The 19,425-nt window shown below is 38.5% G+C and overlaps 2 protein-coding genes across 3 annotated transcripts; one reads left to right on the forward strand and one right to left on the reverse strand.

Annotated features, from left to right (window-relative positions):
• The first annotated feature begins 2,065 nt into the window (after window positions 1-2,065).
• On the forward strand, window positions 2,066-6,337 carry LOC101166008. Its single transcript, XM_023949647.1, has 6 exons — window positions 2,066-2,099; window positions 3,132-3,802; window positions 3,994-4,039; window positions 5,114-5,205; window positions 5,569-5,679; window positions 5,789-6,337. Exons 2-6 carry the CDS (start codon window positions 3,207-3,209, stop codon window positions 6,093-6,095), a joined length of 1,152 nt encoding a protein of 383 aa, XP_023805415.1. The 5' UTR covers window positions 2,066-2,099; window positions 3,132-3,206; the 3' UTR covers window positions 6,096-6,337.
• Window positions 6,338-8,844: 2,507 nt separating this feature from the next.
• On the reverse strand, window positions 8,845-17,331 carry LOC111946431. 2 transcript variants are annotated; one of them, XM_023949646.1, is made up of 14 exons: window positions 17,288-17,331; window positions 16,267-16,439; window positions 15,650-15,872; window positions 15,490-15,565; window positions 14,879-15,126; window positions 14,642-14,773; window positions 14,353-14,423; window positions 13,441-13,544; window positions 12,180-12,377; window positions 11,978-12,064; window positions 11,455-11,714; window positions 11,211-11,249; window positions 10,784-10,924; window positions 8,845-9,533 (listed from the first exon to the last, which is right to left on the reverse strand). In XM_023949646.1, the coding sequence occupies exons 1-14, from the start codon at window positions 17,324-17,326 to the stop codon at window positions 9,369-9,371; spliced, it is 1,956 nt and encodes a 651-aa protein (XP_023805414.1). In that variant the 5' UTR covers window positions 17,327-17,331; the 3' UTR covers window positions 8,845-9,368. The 2 variants fall into 2 exon arrangements, with proteins under 2 accessions (XP_023805414.1, XP_023805413.1); XM_023949645.1 differs by having other exon boundaries at window positions 11,124-11,249.
• Between the last annotated feature and the right edge of the window lie 2,094 nt (window positions 17,332-19,425).

Consider the following 19,425-nt stretch of genomic DNA (forward strand, 5'->3'; position numbering starts at 1 on the left):
GAAAAATATATCATTAACCCAGACTGGTACTGGGCCGCACAGAAAGAATAAATAACTTAAGTGACTTCCTTTTATTTATTTAGGAATCTGAAAGATGTTTTATTTTGAAAACTTGCCAGATTCTCTGTTCCATCCGTCTATGTCACTCTTGACGAAGGCCGAGGCGCTCTTCTCGGTCACGTGATAGGTTACCGCTAAAATAAAACCCAGGAGCTTTTTTGCACCATGGATGTGGGAAGGAGAGGATGATGACACCTGTGTGCTGAGCAATGACATCTCTGTCAAAGTAAAAGCTTAGAGTTGGTATTGTTATGTCTCTGTTCCTCCTTCATCGTAGCTTTGCTAAAATAGTCGTCCGCCACATCTTAAGCACTCTGTGTGACGTCATACCGGTCAGCGGCGTTAAAAAGGGTGGGGACCACTGCCTTATAACCCTGTGTTCCCTATAGAGTGGAAAATTTGGCAAATTGAAAAAAAGAAACGAGCAGGTGGCTCCTTCCAAATGCAGCAGGTTATATTAGCACAGCTAAAAGTCCACAAAGCTAAACCAGGGTCAGACAGGCTGGGGTCAATAACAGGCATGAGAGCATCAGAGAGACAACTAGAGCAATTAGGATCCAGGTGAGATTCGGGGCAGGCCAACAGCGTCAGAGACAAAACAGGGTCTGGAGCCAGAGTGGAAGGAAGGCAGAGTGGCACAAACAAAACTTCAGTGAGGCTCAGTTTAAGTATGCTGTGAATGATTGGAAATGAGAGTCAGGTTCGCGGCAGGTGTGGGGTTGCTGGGAGATGTAGTGTGTTCAGAACTCTGGAGATGGTTCCCGCCGATGACCAGAGGGGGAGACGGAGCTCTGACTTCTGACAATTTTATTTCACCTCATCTTTTTATTTGGAGTATATTATATATATATATATATATATACATATATTTATATTTTTGTGTTAATTTTATTATTGCACAACCAATGTTTCAAAAATAGATTTTTTTCTACACACATGGTACTATTATTACAGCAGCGGCAAACAATAAAAAATATTACAGTACTTCATTTTATTTCAATAATGTTTTTCGTTCATTTTTTGGCTATTCTTTGCCATTTATTTTAGATTTGATGTGTTTATATTTAATATTTAATTTTTAATTAGAATTTAGACGTTTGGACTTCAGTTATGCTCCGTTTTAAAGATTTCCTCTTCATCAGCATTTGTGCTTTTCAGTACTTTGGCAGGAGTTTTGGGAGTTTCTTTGTGTTACAAGAGAGGTTGAGGAAGTACCCAGGGACAGAGAGGAAGAGGAGCAGGAGGTTCCAGAAAACAGGAGCTTTAATAACTTGAACAAAAACTACAAACCAAAACCACTGCTGAGCAGGTTAGAAAACTCCAAACTTGAGACACTCAAAAGGGGGGGGGGGGGGGGGGGGACTCAAACTATGGAGCGGCACAGGAGGAAGGGAAGGACAGGACTTTATGGAGTCAATTCAGTCTCAATAATCAGAAATGCACACAACCTATTTCACAAATACACACGCTCTGATTCACAAATGTCATTTTATACAAACGTGAAAAATAAATTCGGAAATGCACACCCTGTGTTTCACACACACACACATTGTGTTTCACACATGCACACTAAATGTTTTACAAATGCACAATAACTGTTTCTCACAAATGTGCACAGTGTTTTTCTCAAAAACCTTTTAGAAATTCACAATAAATGTATCAGAAATGCACAGTAGGTGCTTCACAAACATGATTTTTAGGGACACATGTGATGTGAACTCACAGATCATTCGAATTGCAGACTGTGCATTCAAAATCCCGTTCTCGTTTGTGAATCTCCCCGTGTGTGTGAGAGATTTTTCTACGGTGAATATTGAGACTCATCTGACGGAGCAGGTCGACTAATCACACCATTGGCTAGTGAATCTGTCAATCAAACTCGTCGGCAAAGCAGGTGGGTTCGCTTTTAGCCAATCAAATGGCCCCTTACACTCCTCACTTCAAACTGACGAGGGAGGGAGCTGTTCAGCACAGCAGTTGAGAGGACGCGGGCGGCAAACATGGCGGAGAGGTCTTCCGAACGGGATCAGTCTCAGCCCGTAAGTAATGCATTTATTTGATCATTCCCTCGTTCTACGTCCTGTAATGTTATTGAATAATACGTCGAAGCGTTCTCCTTAGCCAAGTGGCATGTGTGTAAATGCTTTATGAACACTTCAGCCGAGCCAGTCGTCAGAGTACACCCACCGCAAATTAGCTTAGCTTTAGCTTAGCCTGTGCGGTCATATTTGTAAAATGGTTGAAAGCGGGGGGACATATGATGGTGTTGTCAAGTTTTATACTTGGCATACCACCAGCTCTTCACACAAAACGAGTAACTACAGCGTGGAGGCCTCGAAACAAACGTGCCGGCTTCCGACGCAAGTCGTCTGCCTCTCTGTGCGTGTGAGTGAAGCTGGTGGGACCAGCTAGCGGCTACTCTAGGTTCTTAACAGGAATCAGAAGAAACTAAGGGGAAAAACACGATTTACAGCAGCAAAAAGAAAGTTTAATAAAATTTATTGTCTGGATACGGCTGTGTTGTTGCACACCGATGCTATGCTAACTAGCTAGTTAGCTGTTCCATGCACGTGTTTCCTTGACGGTCCGGGTTAAAGTTAGACTATTTTCATTTCCCGGATATGCCATTCCTAAAACAAACAGCATTTTCGAGATATGATTACAGACGTGAATCCACTGAATGAAGCTTCGAATTTTTTTAGAGCACGGCATTGTGCTGAAAAGCCCTCGAGAGATTTTGTCAACCACTAAATGTCTTTACTTCCAATGACGTAAAGACTAGAATCCTTAATATTATATTGTTTTTAGGCCGTTTTGTTAAGTAGTCACAGGAAAACAGGATGGGAGAAATCAGCTGTCAGCAGTGAAGTTACTGTATTACACACAGGCTTCCTGTGATCAGTGTCTTGTCTCTGCTTTTTTTCAAGCTGTTCTTCACTACAAACTCAAATTATCATAACAAGAGTGTTTAAAAAAAAAGTCCCCTTTCAAATATTTGAAAGTTATGTAATTTTATCTCAGCCAGCTAAATTATTTAATCCATGTTTGTCATGTTTTTATTTATTCTCTAGGAATTACTGAAGCGTGACATCTTTCAAAGGCTGCATCATCGACTGTCATGCATCTTGGAGAGGCAACCTGTTGATATGGAAGGCCTGCAGTTTGCCTGTCACCATTATTTAGTTTTATTAAGTGCTCTAGGGGACATTGTTGATGTAGACGAGGATATATTTTCTACTCTTTCAGATCTGAATACTATTATCCAGCAGGAAAGAGACAATCAGAGGACAATTATAACAGTACACTTTGAAAGTGGGTCTCGTGGACGTCCACGATTGGTAGTGTCACCAGAGACTCTTGAACATCTTGTGGAATTGGGTCTGCCAACAAGTTTTATTGCCAAACTCCTTGGTGTGTCCAGAGCAACCCTATTTAGACGGATGTCCGAAAATAATATATCTGTGTCTGCCACATACAGTAAATGCAGTGATGATGAGCTAGACGCCTTGGTCACGGCAATTAAGAGCACCATGCCAGACGCTGGGTACAGGGTAATCCGAGGGGCTCTACTTGCACAGGGACACAGAGTGCAGTGGGATCGACTGTATGGATCTATGCATCGTGTGGACAGTGGTGGTGTACTTGCCAGGATGACGCGTCTGGGATGTGTGGTTAGGAGGACGTACACCGTTCCTTTTCCAAAGTATATGGTGCACATCGACACCAATCATAAGCTCATCAGGTACGTCTGAGTGTAACTGACAGAACAAGAAGTGAACAAGACAACCACAGTAGTAGATCGCATTGAATTGGAGTAAAATACACTGAGTTTGTTCTGCTTACTTAGCAACTGATTGTATAGTGAGACTTAGGTAGATTTTGTGTACTATTTTGAGTTGTGTTGCATACAGTTACATTGTTTGTTTTTAACAGGTACAATTTTGTCATCTTTGGTGGAATAGATGGCTTTTCAAGAAAGGTAGGACTTTTCATTGTCATGGACCAAAAAGTTGCAAATCTTAAGCTTTGTCTCTTCTATTTTAGGAACATGGTTTAATTGTTTATCAACTTATCTTTTGAAGTATAGCAGTGATCTTTTTTTTTTTTATCCCATCAGGAGCAAGAAGTTTAAACTTTGCTCTGAGCAATAAATGGTGGCTCAAATGAACAGTGGGATTGTGATTAAAAAAGCCAGAAATGCACGTTATTTTCAGCATATTTCTTATGCTGTTTCTCAATAAATGTAGGAAGTTGGACTTGAACATGGGTGACCCTTTTCTTGTCTATTTATTCAGAAATGGTCAAATTTGCCCTGAATCAGCTTGTAAATTAATGTTGCTTGCGCCACCTGTCATGAGATAAACATGAAAGAAGACATGCAGTTTGTTGTGTTTGACCGGGCATGAGCGACCATTATGAGCAACTATCATACATACTATTACACGCTCTTTTTATCCCACTGTGAGTCTGTCGCGTGATGAAGATTTAGCTCCTCATTTTAACTGCTCCTTCAGTGACTTTGCTAGCTTAAGACCTGTCCTAACTATAATTGTAAAAATTTTAGAAAAATGAATATGATAGAATATGAAACCTCATTTTAATATAGAAAAAAAATACATGAAAACAACATAGGTGCAGGGGCGAAGTGTCAAAAGACATACCACGGAAAAGAAACAACTGTTGTTAATGTTCCACAAAAAATTATACATTTTAGCTTATGGGCGGGAAAAGTAAAAAATATAAAGATGCATTTCTACCAAAGTGGGGTCATAAATTCAGAGTTATTTCGAGATTAACATGATACTGCAGAAATTCACAGCATGCCATCAGTAGCAGGATTAAAAACTGTAGTGCAAAAAATGAAGAATGCATTTGTTCATTCTGCAAGATTTAACTTGGAACTAAATTCCACACTGACAATACAGTTTACCAAATATGACTGAATTTCTTTATTCATCATGCTATTGTATTACTGTTGTACCTGTCACGTGGACATTAAGCATTTTTGCACCCATAAATATTTGTCAATTGTATTTGTACTTGTCATCCATAGATCATGTACCTGAAGGTAGCAGACAACAACCGGGCAGACACCCACTTGGCCTTCTTCAATGAAGCTGTGAATGAGCATGGCTTTCCTCTGAGGTATTCTTTTTATTCATAAAGAAATATTTTATTTACAAATCAGGCAGTATAAGTTCATGGTTATTTGTAAAAAAATATAACAACTTTTTTAGAATCTTCTCCAAAAACAAAGGCTACTCTAAGACTCACTTTTCGCCCATTAATAACATTTTAGACCCCCCTTAACAGTCTCTCTCTCTCTCTTCTCAATTTTTTCACCCAATGATACATGTAACCCCTTTCCTGTAATTTCTTAACTTAGAAATTCAACTTATTGTCAACATAAACAAGAAAAATTACATAAAACAGTCAAATTGATGTGTACCGTATTGGCAATGCTTTTGTAGTTATGCGTTTGAGACATGATTTTCATGTTATTGCCAGGGTGAGAGGAGATCATGGAGGAGAAAATGTGGGCATAGCAGAGTTAATGTTCACAGTACGTGGAACCGACACAAACAGCTTCATTGCAGGAAAAAGTGTACACAATCAACGGTGAGTTAAACCAAGTTTTGGAAGTATTTATATATACATAGAATTAAATGATGTATTAAAAAGAAATGACAATATAATAGCATTTCTTTTTGTTTCCTTCCAAATACAGGATTGAGCGTCTCTGGCGTGATGTCTTCATGAGTGTCACTGGCTTATATTACAATATCCTGCACTCCCTTGAGGACCAAGACTTGCTCAACATCAGCAACATCCTTCACTTATTCTGCTGCCACTATATTTTCTTACCACGCATTCAGGCCAGTTTGGATGTCTTTAGTGACGCGTGGGACAGCCATCCAATCAGGACAGAGCACAACATGACCCCAAATCAGCTGTGGCAGTTGGGCTTGGCCCAGAACCCTGTTTCTGATCCCCAGGTAAATGCTTCATTTAATGTCACTATACTGTACTACTGATTTGTGTGCACTTTGACTAAAGTGAATTGTATCAAGAACTGTGTCATGAAATTACAATGAATTTTCAAAAATGAACCGCAAAATTATGAGCTATCAGATGTACTAATCTCACTACTTTGTTAGGGATGACTAATTAAAAAAATAAATTCAGTAATGGAGATCTGATGTTTTGCCTGCCAGCAACAATGTAATCATTAGGACACTGTGTCTACATAATCTTAAACATAAAAACTGTATGTAAAAACTTTTTTTTTTGGTCAGGGTACACAGGTTCCAGAGATTGAATGGGAGGAGAGTGGATACATGGCTGAACCTCATCCTGGGATCAATGTCCCGGTGTTTGACAGTCCTCTTTCGGGTCCACAAATGTTGGAACTGCAGGACAACATCAACCCATTGCAACATTCAGACTGTTTTGGAGTGGACCTTTATCTTCACACTGTCCAGTATGTAGAGAACTTAATGTAGGCTACATATTTAACAGAAGGAGAGAGACTGAGGAGAAGACGACAAAGTTCAAATAATACTGTATTGTTCAAGGGACTTCATTATGTCAGGGTGGTATAAAATACATTTTCCGTTGAAATATAATTCAAATCAGATCTCACATTTGTTTTGTTCATGTTTTCACTGAATTTTACTCTGCAATAAAGGGGGATTGAGTGTGTGCACTTTGTTTGTATGAACATCTTGTTTTTAACCAAACCCAGAGATAAGAGTCTTCTTTGCAAGGGTGACCTGGACAATAGTTTAGCAGCACATGTCTGCAAAATGATTTGTGGGCTGAGCAGGGAGTTGTATGAATTTGACGGTGAGGTTATCTTGAGGTAACGTACCACTGCATCTATAAACTGGACTGGTCCAACAACACGGATGGTCTGTCCAGGAAGGGCCAGTCGCCTTCATCAGATTTTATTTGTAGGTGAACGTCACTTGCTTTTGTATTTAATTTGAATGCAACCGCAAATTAGTAATTTTCAATTAATCCAGTGGTTCCCAAACTTTTTCTGCAGGGCCCCCCTTTCTGAAGATTAGAATATTTTCGAGCCCCCCCACACTGACACAAACATACAAATCTTTTGTTTCTAAACTCCACCGCTCCTTATAACATGTGATTAATGAGAAATCTTTCTCTGAACGGTAGAATTCTGTTATCTAAAGCTGAAGGAATCTCTAGATCTGTCTGTGTCTCTGTCTTTAGAAACACATCTGTAACCTAACAAAACATTTGATTTTATTTGGAGGAAAAAATGTCATTAAGGAAAAATGTTTTGTGTAACACCAGAAAACATGGGGGCATGGATGTATTAACCTTTGAAACTTAAAACAACTCTTTAAAATAAAGTGGTTAAGTAATTTATTGAAAGGGGAAGACAATATCTGGAATGCATTTCCCAAATATATATTTGACACAATGGGAGGCATTAAATTCTTGCTAAAATGTAATTGTAAAATTGAAAAATTACCCACAAAACTTTTACAAAGAAGCCCTGCTGGCCTGGAAACTCTTTATAAACGTAATTCTTCAACAACTTGTTTTATTTGGAATAACAGTAATGTACAATACAAGAAATCATTTTTCCTAGATGGTATGATAATGATATTGTTTTAATCAGACAACTTTTTAATTCTCATGGACATCTTCTGACATATGAAGAATTTCTTTTAAAATTCGGTATTCCTGTTCCACCCAGAGAATATGCAATAGTGTTAAATGCCATTCCAACCAGTCTACTTCAACTGTTTAAAGGGATTTAGAACACAAGTCAATTAAGAACCCAGACAATTTTTTGGGACAATGTGGATATTTGTGTTAATTCAGTTTCCAATAAACAAATAAGAAATCTTTTATACCACAACCTTACCTGCTGGGAGGTTTTATTGGGAATCCAAATGTGTGGACATAAAATGGACTTATGTTTGGACTATTAGTAAATACTGTCTAAATAACAAAATAAAAAAGGTGTCCTTCAAAATACTGCATTGTATATATCCTACCAAAAAAACTTTGAGTAGTTATACTGTGGACATGGACCTGTTTTGTTCATTCTGTGGAACTGAGGAGGAAACTATTTATCATCTGTTTGTGGACTGCAGACATACAAATAAGGTTTGGATTGAAGTGGGAAACTATATTGGAAATATAACTAAACAAACTGTTACATTTTTAGATAAAGACATTATTCTGGGTTACCTTAATGTCAAAGTAGACAAAGATTGTATCTTCATTATACAATTGTTTTTATTATTGGCAAAATTCCATATCCATAAAGCCAAATGGTCAAACTCCAAACCTAAATTCCAGCAGTTTTTGAGTGAAATCAATCAGTAATGTACCATTATCAAACATCTGCAAAAACAAAAAGCAATTCGAACTAATTTAATTTTTGAAAGATTTAAAATTTATGAAACCCCAAAGATTTTTGAAGTAATAATTATTTTTGTCTTATGTTGTATATGTATGTGAACATATTTATATACTTTGTTTTATTTCTTATATTTTTCTGCAATATGTATACATTTCAATTCCCCCTGAGACATTCACATTGTTATTGTATTATGTTGTTTGTCAATAAAGTATGAAAAAAAAACCACCGCGCCCCCCCTGCAATACCTCCGCGCGCCCCCCAGTTTGGGAACCACTGAATTAATCTAATATGGAAAGGGGTACAGAGCAAAGTGATGCAAATTTCTCCACTGAACTTTGTGGTAGTTGATTTACAGTTGTCTGTGAAAGTAATACACAGGAAAGTCTTGACAAAACTTTATTACAATTAACTATTCGTTGTACAGTCTTCACAACAATTGCAGTATAATAACAGCTCGTTTTAAAACACTGAGGTGGCACAATTTAAAATTGCCTTAACAAGGGCAGTTAACATTTTAAAGTGCTAGACAAAGAACTTCAAGCAATAACAGTAAACTTTTATTACACTTTCCCAAATCCTGAGCTGATTGAACTTAGAGCCATGATCATATCCTCTTTAAACATTTTGTAGGTGCTGTAGTGACTCGGAAGCTCCAACGTGTATAGGCAGGTGTGAGCAACTGGGTAGGTTGAGCGCACTACCTTTACATATAGGCTCCTCGTTTGGTGCTCCCATCCCACCCAGAACTTCATAAGGTCGCACAGAACCTTCGGTGATGCTGTGGAAGAGAACAATCGAACTATGTGACACTTCTGCATGTATTACACTTGCACCAAAAACGTGTAAGTTTCATCAAATTTGCATTGACATTACCATCATCACTATCCCTCCTAGGACAAAAACATCAAGAAGCTAATCGAGATGCAATGAGTATGAGACCATTACTTTCCTCAATGAATTTCCTTAGGAACCCAGTCACTGTACTGATGTCCTTCAATGGAACAGGCTCCTCGTCATCTTCATCACTGTCACAAATAGATTGTGGCCAGCAAATGCTCTCTATCATGGTCTACAGGTTATCAGAAAAAAAATTTAAAGGTTCTTAGTGTTACTGTGTACAACATATTTAAGATAACATTCTACAGTCACAGGGCATCAGTAAAGCAGAATTAACTGCTGGGGAAATACATTGGGGCAAAAAAGTATTTAGCCAGCTACAAAATGTACAAGTGCTCCCATTTAAAAATGAAAGGGCTTCTTACATAAGTTGCAAGTCTGTGAAAGCCAGAAATACTGCTTGGTTTAGGTGAGCAAATAATTTCACCATATTTTACACAAATTTTAACAATGTGATTTTCTGGATTTTTTTTTGACAAAGACATCTGATTATTTCTTTATTCAAATTGTGAATCAGGAGCACAAAAAATGTATTTGGAAAAGGCTTCAAGCTGTAACGGCTGGCATTGTCAGCAGACCAAAAACTCCCTGCTCTGCACCATAATGATTCATCCACCTGTAGACAAACATCTTAATTTTCCTCATCCGACCAGCTATCTGTTTAAAAACCATTTGCATAGCTCTAATATTGCTCACCACTTTTGTTCCACCAGTAACGTTAGGTTTAAGATGTTTGGTTGTAAGCTAGCGGGAGAATGTTTGAACAAAAGGATTTAGGGTAACGAAGGCTCGCTTACTCCGTGCCAACAGTCATGCCCACAACTCAGAGGCGAATTTCTAATGAATTGCTGCTGCCCTGCAGAAACTGTCCTTGCAATTTAAATAATAAACCAGCATTTAAACCAGCTTAGTGGCCTTGTCGCAGACTGTCCGCCCTGGGACTGTAAGGTAAACAGTTCAAATCTAGGCCGAGTCATACCAAAGACTAAAAATGGAACCCAATGCCTCCCTACTTGACACTCAGTATTAAGGGGTTGGATTGCGGGTTTTAATCCACTAAATGGTTCCAGAGCGCAGCTGTGTCTGCAGCTCACCGCTCCCCCAGGGGATTGGTCAAATGCGGAGAGCAGATATCGCAAATACTAAAAAACTCAACTAAAAGACCATTGTAAATATTTTTTTGGATAGCGTGAAAGATAATCGTAATGGGACTGATGTTGATTTTTTATTTTCTAGTAGTCATCTTGACCACAGGATTTAAGTCCTGTAACAGTAGTTAGTCTCTGCAGATTTTAAGGAACAGGGTATTGTTCGATCATTCTGACGCATCTTTCACCATGCAGCATTGAAAACAAAAAAATTACTTGAGTCTTTAAAATCAAAAGCCAGAAATCATTCCACTAAAAACACAAGCAAAGTTACCTGTGAGCTAAGTTCCACACTTGCCTCCCTGGGGAACAGTATACAGTGGACATCTGGTCTGGCTAAAATAAGTGGCCAGATTCCAGTATCTTTAAGACCTTTCCGGATCTGCTTAATTGGCTGCATTCCATTGTGAAGTACCTGGAAAATAGTGACATAACAGAAGGTGGTTTTTAACAGTAAGAGGCTTAGCATCCTCCACAAGGCCGGCCGTTTTAACTCCATAGAGACGATGGCCTGGTCTGACACCAAAACTGTTAGAGGGTCATGTTAACAAGTTTGATTTATATAATGATCAGCGTCACGTCAGCAGTATCTCGTCTCAATGTAAAATGCTTACAGCCTTTGAAAGCAGCAGCTGAAACAGCAAGTCGTGATTGGTGGAATTCGGAGTAGGCTGATACCAGGACAGGCAAAGATCACTCACACGGGTGATTTCTTCCACTGTAAGTTCCGGTTTCTTGAGCTACAGACATCACAAAAATGGTATAGGAATTAAGTATTACAGTTCCCTTCATACAGTCCAGAAAAAATAAATTTATAGCCAACATAGGGACACAAAAAGCATACTTCAACAATGAAGAATGATTTTTCATCAATTTGTTATGTACACCACAAATGTGCTGCTGCCCTGTGGTACATTGTTGCAAACCTTAAACTGCTTAACTTACCAAAGCAATAGTTTCACGATGCTCAATATCGGCAACATCCTCTATGGTCAGAGCTGCTACTGCCGTGTCAATGTCACCCCCAGTCAGTAGAGTCACGACAGCCATACTAAGTCCTGGTAAACCGGACCCACCATGAAAGAAGTTATGTCCAATAATCCGACCTGCCATCTCAAACAGCTTGCATTCCCGTAGCACCCCAGCAGCTGAGGGAACTAGATGGTCTCTTTCCCCTTCAAAAAGGGGTGTAAGACTGGCGGATCCTTAAAATACAAGAATTTTGGTTAATTAAAAAAAAATACTACACACCTTTTAAACATAGCAATCTGTCTAAACAAGCCATCTATTGAGAAAGTGAGGTGAAGAATTCAGACAGAGGTGTAAAATGGGCAGGTCAGTGCTGTTGTGACAGCAGGAGACTTGTAGACAAGTCAGAACTTCTACAGTTTATTTTAATTTAATGGATTTTAACATAAGATATTCCAAATATTTCAAACCTTCTGTTAGTTCACCAACATATACAAACCTAAATTAATACTGAAACCAGTCGTCAATTTCTGCATGGCCATTGACAAGACATGTCGTGTGACCCCTTCACCAATTGCTGCATCTCCTAGACAGAAATATAGGTCTGGGAATTAAGGTGCATGCATTGGACTTCCATCGCAAAAGCAAGGAAAACACTCAAAATTCATTTCAGCAATTTCACAATTTGGGGTATGAAATACCTGTCAGCATGCACTTGAAAGGAGCTGCCCATTCGACATTATTCCTTTTGTAGAATTCTATAAATGAACGGTCCTTGTCTTCTTCTGAATCAAACATGTTGATTGACAGCAAGAGGTGTGGGCATTTTGAGTAACGCAGCAGTAGTTGTTGTCTGAACAATTGACATGCTTCCTTGGGGTCTTCTTCCTTCTCCCATGCTGAAAATGTAGTAAATCATATAATTAGTTAGGATAATTTCTATCAGCGAAGTTTTGCAACCCCTACATTTTAAGCAAATACAAATTTTTAATTAGTGTTTATTTGTTATTCAGTTAAACATACAATTGGTAAATGTTATTATAGCCCAGGGGTCAGCCACCTTTCCCACTCAAAAAGCCAGTGGGATCAGTTCCCACAGAAATGAAAACACAGGGAGCTGCAACACCCTTTGGAAAACCTGGTGTTTCCAGTGAATGGCATCATTTCACTTGTTGTTAAAGTGGAAGAGACATTAATTTTTTTATATCCATCATTTCAATGGGTTCCGATGAGAACTATTTTCCAAGAGTCCACAAAGCTAGCAAATATGTTGTAATTAACCTGCAATTAATCCGCTTCTCCAATAGTTTTGAAAAACTTTTGAACAACGAACAACTTTTTACCCTGATCTCGATCAGGATGCTTTTGGGCAAACGATATGGGTTTATTCTGAAAGTCACACCACATTTGAGACTTTGTTGTTTGCCAATTCTTCATTACATATTGTTCATATTTTACACCGACAGGAGTCGTGGCGGGACGTAGGTCAATAGTCACATCGAACTTTACTTAGAAAATGTATACATTTCAACTAGTTTTTTGTTTTATTATTTTTATGAACAATCTCGAAGTTGAACTCTTGTTGTAGAACGGCTGTGTGGAATCATGCACACATTGCGGCCCTCAAGGCCAGAAGTTGTCTCTTTGCCCTCTCCCTTAAATATAAAAAGTAAATATGTAAAAATAGTCCCCTTATATTTTCCTGGGTTGTGTTTTAAAGGGGTAATAATGGTGTTAGTCTTAATTTAAGCCAGTGTATGCTACAGTTCAATATTTGTGATACAAATCAGCTGTTTTTTTCTCTTAAGTATTGGTACCGTAAGTGTACGAATAAGGGGGATAAATAAATAATTAAAAATATATATAAAAATATCCATCTCTATTTAAAAATAAAACATTTAAAACAAGAAAATGATCCAGTTTCAAACAACACATTAACTGTACTTGTTCTGCATAAATTACCAGCTGATGGTGGGGTTGACAATCCCTGAAATGAGGGTCCTGGCAATTCCTCAACACTTGTCATACTGGCTGCTTCCCTGCTCATAGTATTTGCAATGTCTTGTCTTAAGAAAAAAATATAAAATAACATACAGAAAAGGGAAACACAGAAAAGACATGTTATTTTTTTAAAAAGACAATGAAAACCTGAACCACACTTCTTTGCTGTTTTATCTGGATCATTACATGGACAACTTTAATTTAGTTTCCATGGACAAAATTAATTGGAATGATCTAATCGGAAAAAGGTTTTCTGTGCCCATGTACACGGTTGGATTTTAACCCGACCGTTGATCTGATCAAGATATTTTGACCATGTAACTGCGGCTAATGACCACATGCATTGTAACTGCATCCACGGCTAAATGTTGTTGATGGCATGTGTTAGCCTAATCCTAACCCTTCTTACAGGTGCCATTGAAAAAAAAAAAAAAGCACGGATTGAAAAAATATATATAAGCGAACAAGTACTTTATAATAATCATAATAAAAACAATGTTTAAAGGATCATCTTGCTCTATGCTGCAGCTTTGTTCACAATAGAATGTTTCTTTTTCAAAGGTCGTTTCCAGTATTTTTTTGGACTGAAAAGTAACAGAATCCTGTTGACTTTCATAACCAAGATTTATCAGAATAAATTATCGTTCAATTAGACATTTTTATACCCTGACCAAACTTTACAGCTAAAGTGATCGAAGGTGTAGCTAAGAGAATCTGATTATTTTCAAAATAAAAGATTTTTCAAATATATTTTGTCTAGCACAAAATAAAAAATATGGGTATAATAAATGTTTTCTTCCACGGCCCATTGCCAACTGATCAGTACTGGTCTGTGGCTTGGGACCACTGATATGGACAATTAAAACTTTTTACCCTTCACCACACGTGCTGGCATGAAACGGAAGGTCATCATGAGGGTAAGATGCCTGACAGATCGGGCAAACCTGCCAAAAAAAAAAGAAAATTCAGTTTATGAACCTAAGAATTAAGAATTAAAAAACGCAATTATAAGTCGTTTTTGATCTTAATTGGTTTTATTGTGCGTGTCCCTTGAAAATATTTGGTAATATCACTTCTTTCACCTCACATTATTATGAAGTGATGTTTATGCTACACTGGTGTCTAAAGTGGGGAAAAAAAATGCAATTTTTGCCTCCATTACCTCACAGGTTTTTTCCATGGCAGTAGATTGTCCTTTCTCAGTGGTATGAATGTCTTGGACAGCTGTAGTACAGAGAACTGGATCTTCATTAACTATGCTGTCTTCATCAGGAGATGCCTCAAAATCATCCACCTTAAAAAATAAACAAGAGCTAGACCTATTGACATACATTCATTCATTTACTCAAAAAACAAAAAAAAAAATTAACAGAAATTGGAGGAAAGCTACATAGCTTACATTGCATTCCTCGACATGTAACGATAACAGCTGAAAAGGCATTAGTATTCCACATTTCATGCAGTTTGCCTTTGGCATCTTGGCAAATTCAGGAGAGTCATAGGGAAGTGGTTGAACAGATAGCTGCTCCTGTAGCGGAACTAAAAATAAAGTGTTCTTGCCGCTGCAAGATGCCCCTTTTAGTGTGTCAAAGGTGTACCCCTCAGGGCCTTGTAACACTGATGTCAGCTTACGACGTCCACTGCCACCTATTAAAAAAAAAGTTTCCAATATAAAATAAATCATGCAGTAATTATCAGGTAAGCAGGTCTTTGTCAGGATTTTCTTTTCAATATTCACGACTAGTGTGAATGGTTAATATAAAAAGGAGGACATTATCTAGAGCTTTTATTTCAAAAATAAATACATGAAAAAAATGAATACATTTTGAAGCCTTTAATTGATAGGAGACCGAACTGGTGAAACAGGGAGTGATATGCATCAACAAGGGCCAAAGACTAAAGTTGAAACTGACACCAGCCTTGTAGATGGGGCATCTGCTCTACCACTAAATCAAGGATGCTCCATTTGGAGCGTTTAATAAAATAATCCCTGGATATTTAAAATCCTACCTGTGGATTTATAAAACATCCAGCCTCCTTTCAATGTGTTTAACTTGGGAAATACCTCACAAAGCTGAGCTTCAATCTTAAAAAGAAAAAAAAAATTAGAATAATAACGTAACACAGCAAATTATCTCTATGTATTCATTATTAGGCATAAACCAATTACCTGACTGTGTCCCCAGTTCTCTGCTAGAAGTTCTCTGCGTCTTCCAAGGCCAGCAGTGGCAAGCTGTAATTCTTCTGCTGAGCTCTTTGGTGTGAAGTCAGTGGGTCTTGGAAGAACATAGACATTGAAGACACATGTTTTGACAAGAGATGTGGCAGGAGCAGAGAATCGCCTTTTCCCCTTTGGACCATCAGCAGCCTTGCTGAAGATGTGTGGGAATGTCCTATAAGGGAATAGGTTGTCTATGTTAGCAAGTGCACTTTCTTTATTGTTCATATTGGAGATACAGGGGTCTTCAATGCTTTTCTGGTCAAGAGCCCCTTGCTAATGGGAAAAAAAACAGACTCCCCATTACATCTAGTAAAAAAACATGTTACAGACTAATATGAATTAATCGCTTGTTAGATGTAATTGACAGCACAATAATCAGTGTTGTGTAAATAAAATTGTTTGTTTACATTATCTTTTAAAATTAATATTTGGAACTATGTGTACCTTTTTTTCTAAACATTTAGCCACATAATCACCAAATATTTAGTAAACTCTAACATTGTTATTAGATTTTTCAAAGTTTTTTACCCTGTGGTATAAAATGTATTCAATTAAAAGTGCATCACCTTTTCATGCTCTGCCTCACGGTTGGAGAACTGCATACAGTGCTCTGACTGCTGCCTACTGCCAAGCCTGGCATGCTCTGACCAGTCGCTTGAGATGTAGTTGGAGCTTCTAACCTTTTGCCCAATAAATCACACAAAGCTTGAGCTGTGCGAACGGCCAGAGCCGATAGTTCCTGTAAAATAAATAAACATTAAAGAAAGGCTTTACATGCGTTTGTCTGACATCCGGGACAATTGAGCTGATTTGAAAGTAGTAGAGAAGGGGGATTTAGTACTTAGTTTCTACACTTATCACTGCTGACAGCTGATTTCTCCCATCCTGTTTTCCTGTGACTACTTAACAAAACGGCCTAAAAACAATATAATATTAAGGATTCTAGTCTTTACGTCATTGGAAGTAAAGAGATAGTGGCTGACAAAAATCTCGATGGCTTTTCAGCACAATGCCGTGCTTTAACTGTAACTTTAACCCGGACCGTCAAGGAAACACGTGCATGGAACAGCTAACTAGCTAGTTAGCATAGCATCGGTGTGCAACAACACAGCCGTATCCAGACAATAAATTTTATTAAACTTTCTTTTTGCTGCTGTAAATCGTGTTTTTCCCCTTAGTTTCTTCTGATTCCTGTTAAGAACCTAGAGTAGCCGCTAGCTGGTCCCACCAGCTTCACTCACACGCACAGAGAGGCAGACGACTTGCGTCGGAAGCCGGCACGTTTGTTTCGAGGCCTCCACGCTGTAGTTACTCGTTTTGTGTGAAGAGCTGGTGGTATGCCAAGTATAAAACTTGACAACACCATCATATGTCCCCCCGCTTTCAACCATTTTACAAATATGACCGCACAGGCTAAGCTAAAGCTAAGCTAATTTGCGGTGGGTGTACTCTGACGACTGGCTCGGCTGAAGTGTTCATAAAGCATTTACACACATGCCACTTGGCTAAGGAGAACGCTTCGACGTATTATTCAATAACATTACAGGACGTACAACGAGGGAATGATCAAATAAATGCATTACTTACGGGCTGAGACTGATCCCGTTCGGAAGACCTCTCCGCCATGTTTGCCGCCCGCGTCCTCTCAACTGCTGTGCCGAACAGCTCCCTCCCTCGTCAGTTTGAAGTGAGGAGTGTAAGGGGCCATTTGATTGGCTAAAAGCGAACCCACCTGCTTTGCCGACGAGTTTGATTGACAGATTCACTAGCCAATGGTGTGATTAGTCGACCTGCTCCGTCAGATGAGTCTCAATATTCACCGTAGAAAAATCTCTCACACACACGGGGAGATTCACAAACGAGAACGGGATTTTGAATGCACAGTCTGCAATTCGAATGATCTGTGAGTTCACATCACATGTGTCCCTAAAAATCATGTTTGTGAAGCACCTACTGTGCATTTCTGATACATTTATTGTGAATTTCTGAAAGGTTTTTGAGAAAAACACTGTGCACATTTGTGAGAAACAGTTATTGTGCATTTGTAAAACATTTAGTGTGCATGTGTGAAACACAATGTGTGTGTGTGTGAAACACAGGGTGTGCATTTCCGAATTTATTTTTCACGTTTGTATAAAATGACATTTGTGAATCAGAGCGTGTGTATTTGTGAAATAGGTTGTGTGCATTTCTGATTATTGAGACTGAATTGACTCCATAGAACTTAAATACATTCAGAACAGAGGAGACACAGGCGGAAAAAATGAGGGACCAAAAGTAAAACTCGAAACAACAACGGAACAGGAAGCCTTTCAAAATAAAACAGGAACTGAACTCAAAACATGATAGAAACACAAAGGCAAAGAAACTGAAACCCTGACACTTTGAGTGTTTTTCTGCTTGAACATTATTACAAAAGGATTTTTATTCGATGAAAGCCCAGCAAACAGACTGAAAAGTCAGTTTGGATGCAAAAAAGAAGGAGTGCCTTTTTTCTTCATGTGTTTATTGATTATTAGGGATGGCCCGTTTCACACGGCGCTTCGGAATAGAGTGTTTCGGCACAATGTTTCGGGGCGTGTGTCAACTAGCGCAGATCACGTGGTTGATGACGTATGACGCGCCAAATGCTTCGTTTGGTCGAACCACGCTTCAGATGTCACTTGTGTTTTGAACAGTTGGGCGCTATTCTCTGGAAATGCGAAATGAAACCTGAACGTTTTCCGACCAGTTCCATTGTTTCCCCTGTATTGGAATCAGCGTCAGTTCATTGCACTTTACCATGGCTCCTATTAAAAACGTTCTGTGGCTCGGGATCATTTCAACTCGGTTTTTCCTAATAAAACACTACATCATGAACGTTGTGTATCAAAAAAAAACAACAAACTGCAATGAATCTATGATGGCATGCCATTTTCTTGTGATTAGAGATAGCTCACTGGAATAGTCAAAGACATATATATCCAGAGGTTCTAGGTTCCAGTCTGGCACTATACTTATTCTTTTTGCATGTATTTTTTTCTTCATGTGATATCTATTTTGCTTTGTCAAGCACTTCTCACAGAAAGCGTCACATGTGTTGTTTTACATTTTTTTTATCATTAGTTCCACATTGAAGTTTTACATGGAGCTTAGTTGAAACATGTGTCGATATACATCCAGTCCGCCACCAGATGCCGCTGTTCTGTGTGGTTTCAAAGCCCTTAATGGGTGTTCATTTTTCTGGCACAATTACATGAACCCCAATGAGGCTTCGTGGGGCTTCTATTCCCATCCTTATTGATTATCTATCCAATCTTTGCTCTATTAATCTAAATGACCATACCTTCACACTTACTGTAAATAGGTATGTTATATAAATGAAAACATATCAGAACAAAAGCATAGTACCGTATTTTCCGGGCTATAAGCGCACCTGTGTCCAAGCCCCAACCACCTTATTTCTAGTTGCTAGCATACATAAGCCACATCAGTGTACAAGCCGCATGTTGATACCAACTCGATCAGCTTGACACTGACAGTCTCACTGTGGGGGGAGTCAGCATTGCGTTGACTCATGTATTGAACATACCCACATCTGCCAAACAGCATGCAGGTCACTTCTGTTCACAGATTCCTCAGTTGTGTTTTTTTACTTATTGACAATTGAGGTATCATACATAAAATAACAGTAGTAAATAACAGTAACCATATAATCAACATTACATCCCTCAATTATGATGAGG

Source organism: Oryzias latipes, chromosome 19 (assembly GCF_002234675.1).
Source record: "Oryzias latipes chromosome 19, ASM223467v1".
Classification (NCBI taxonomy): domain Eukaryota; kingdom Metazoa; phylum Chordata; class Actinopteri; order Beloniformes; family Adrianichthyidae; genus Oryzias; species Oryzias latipes.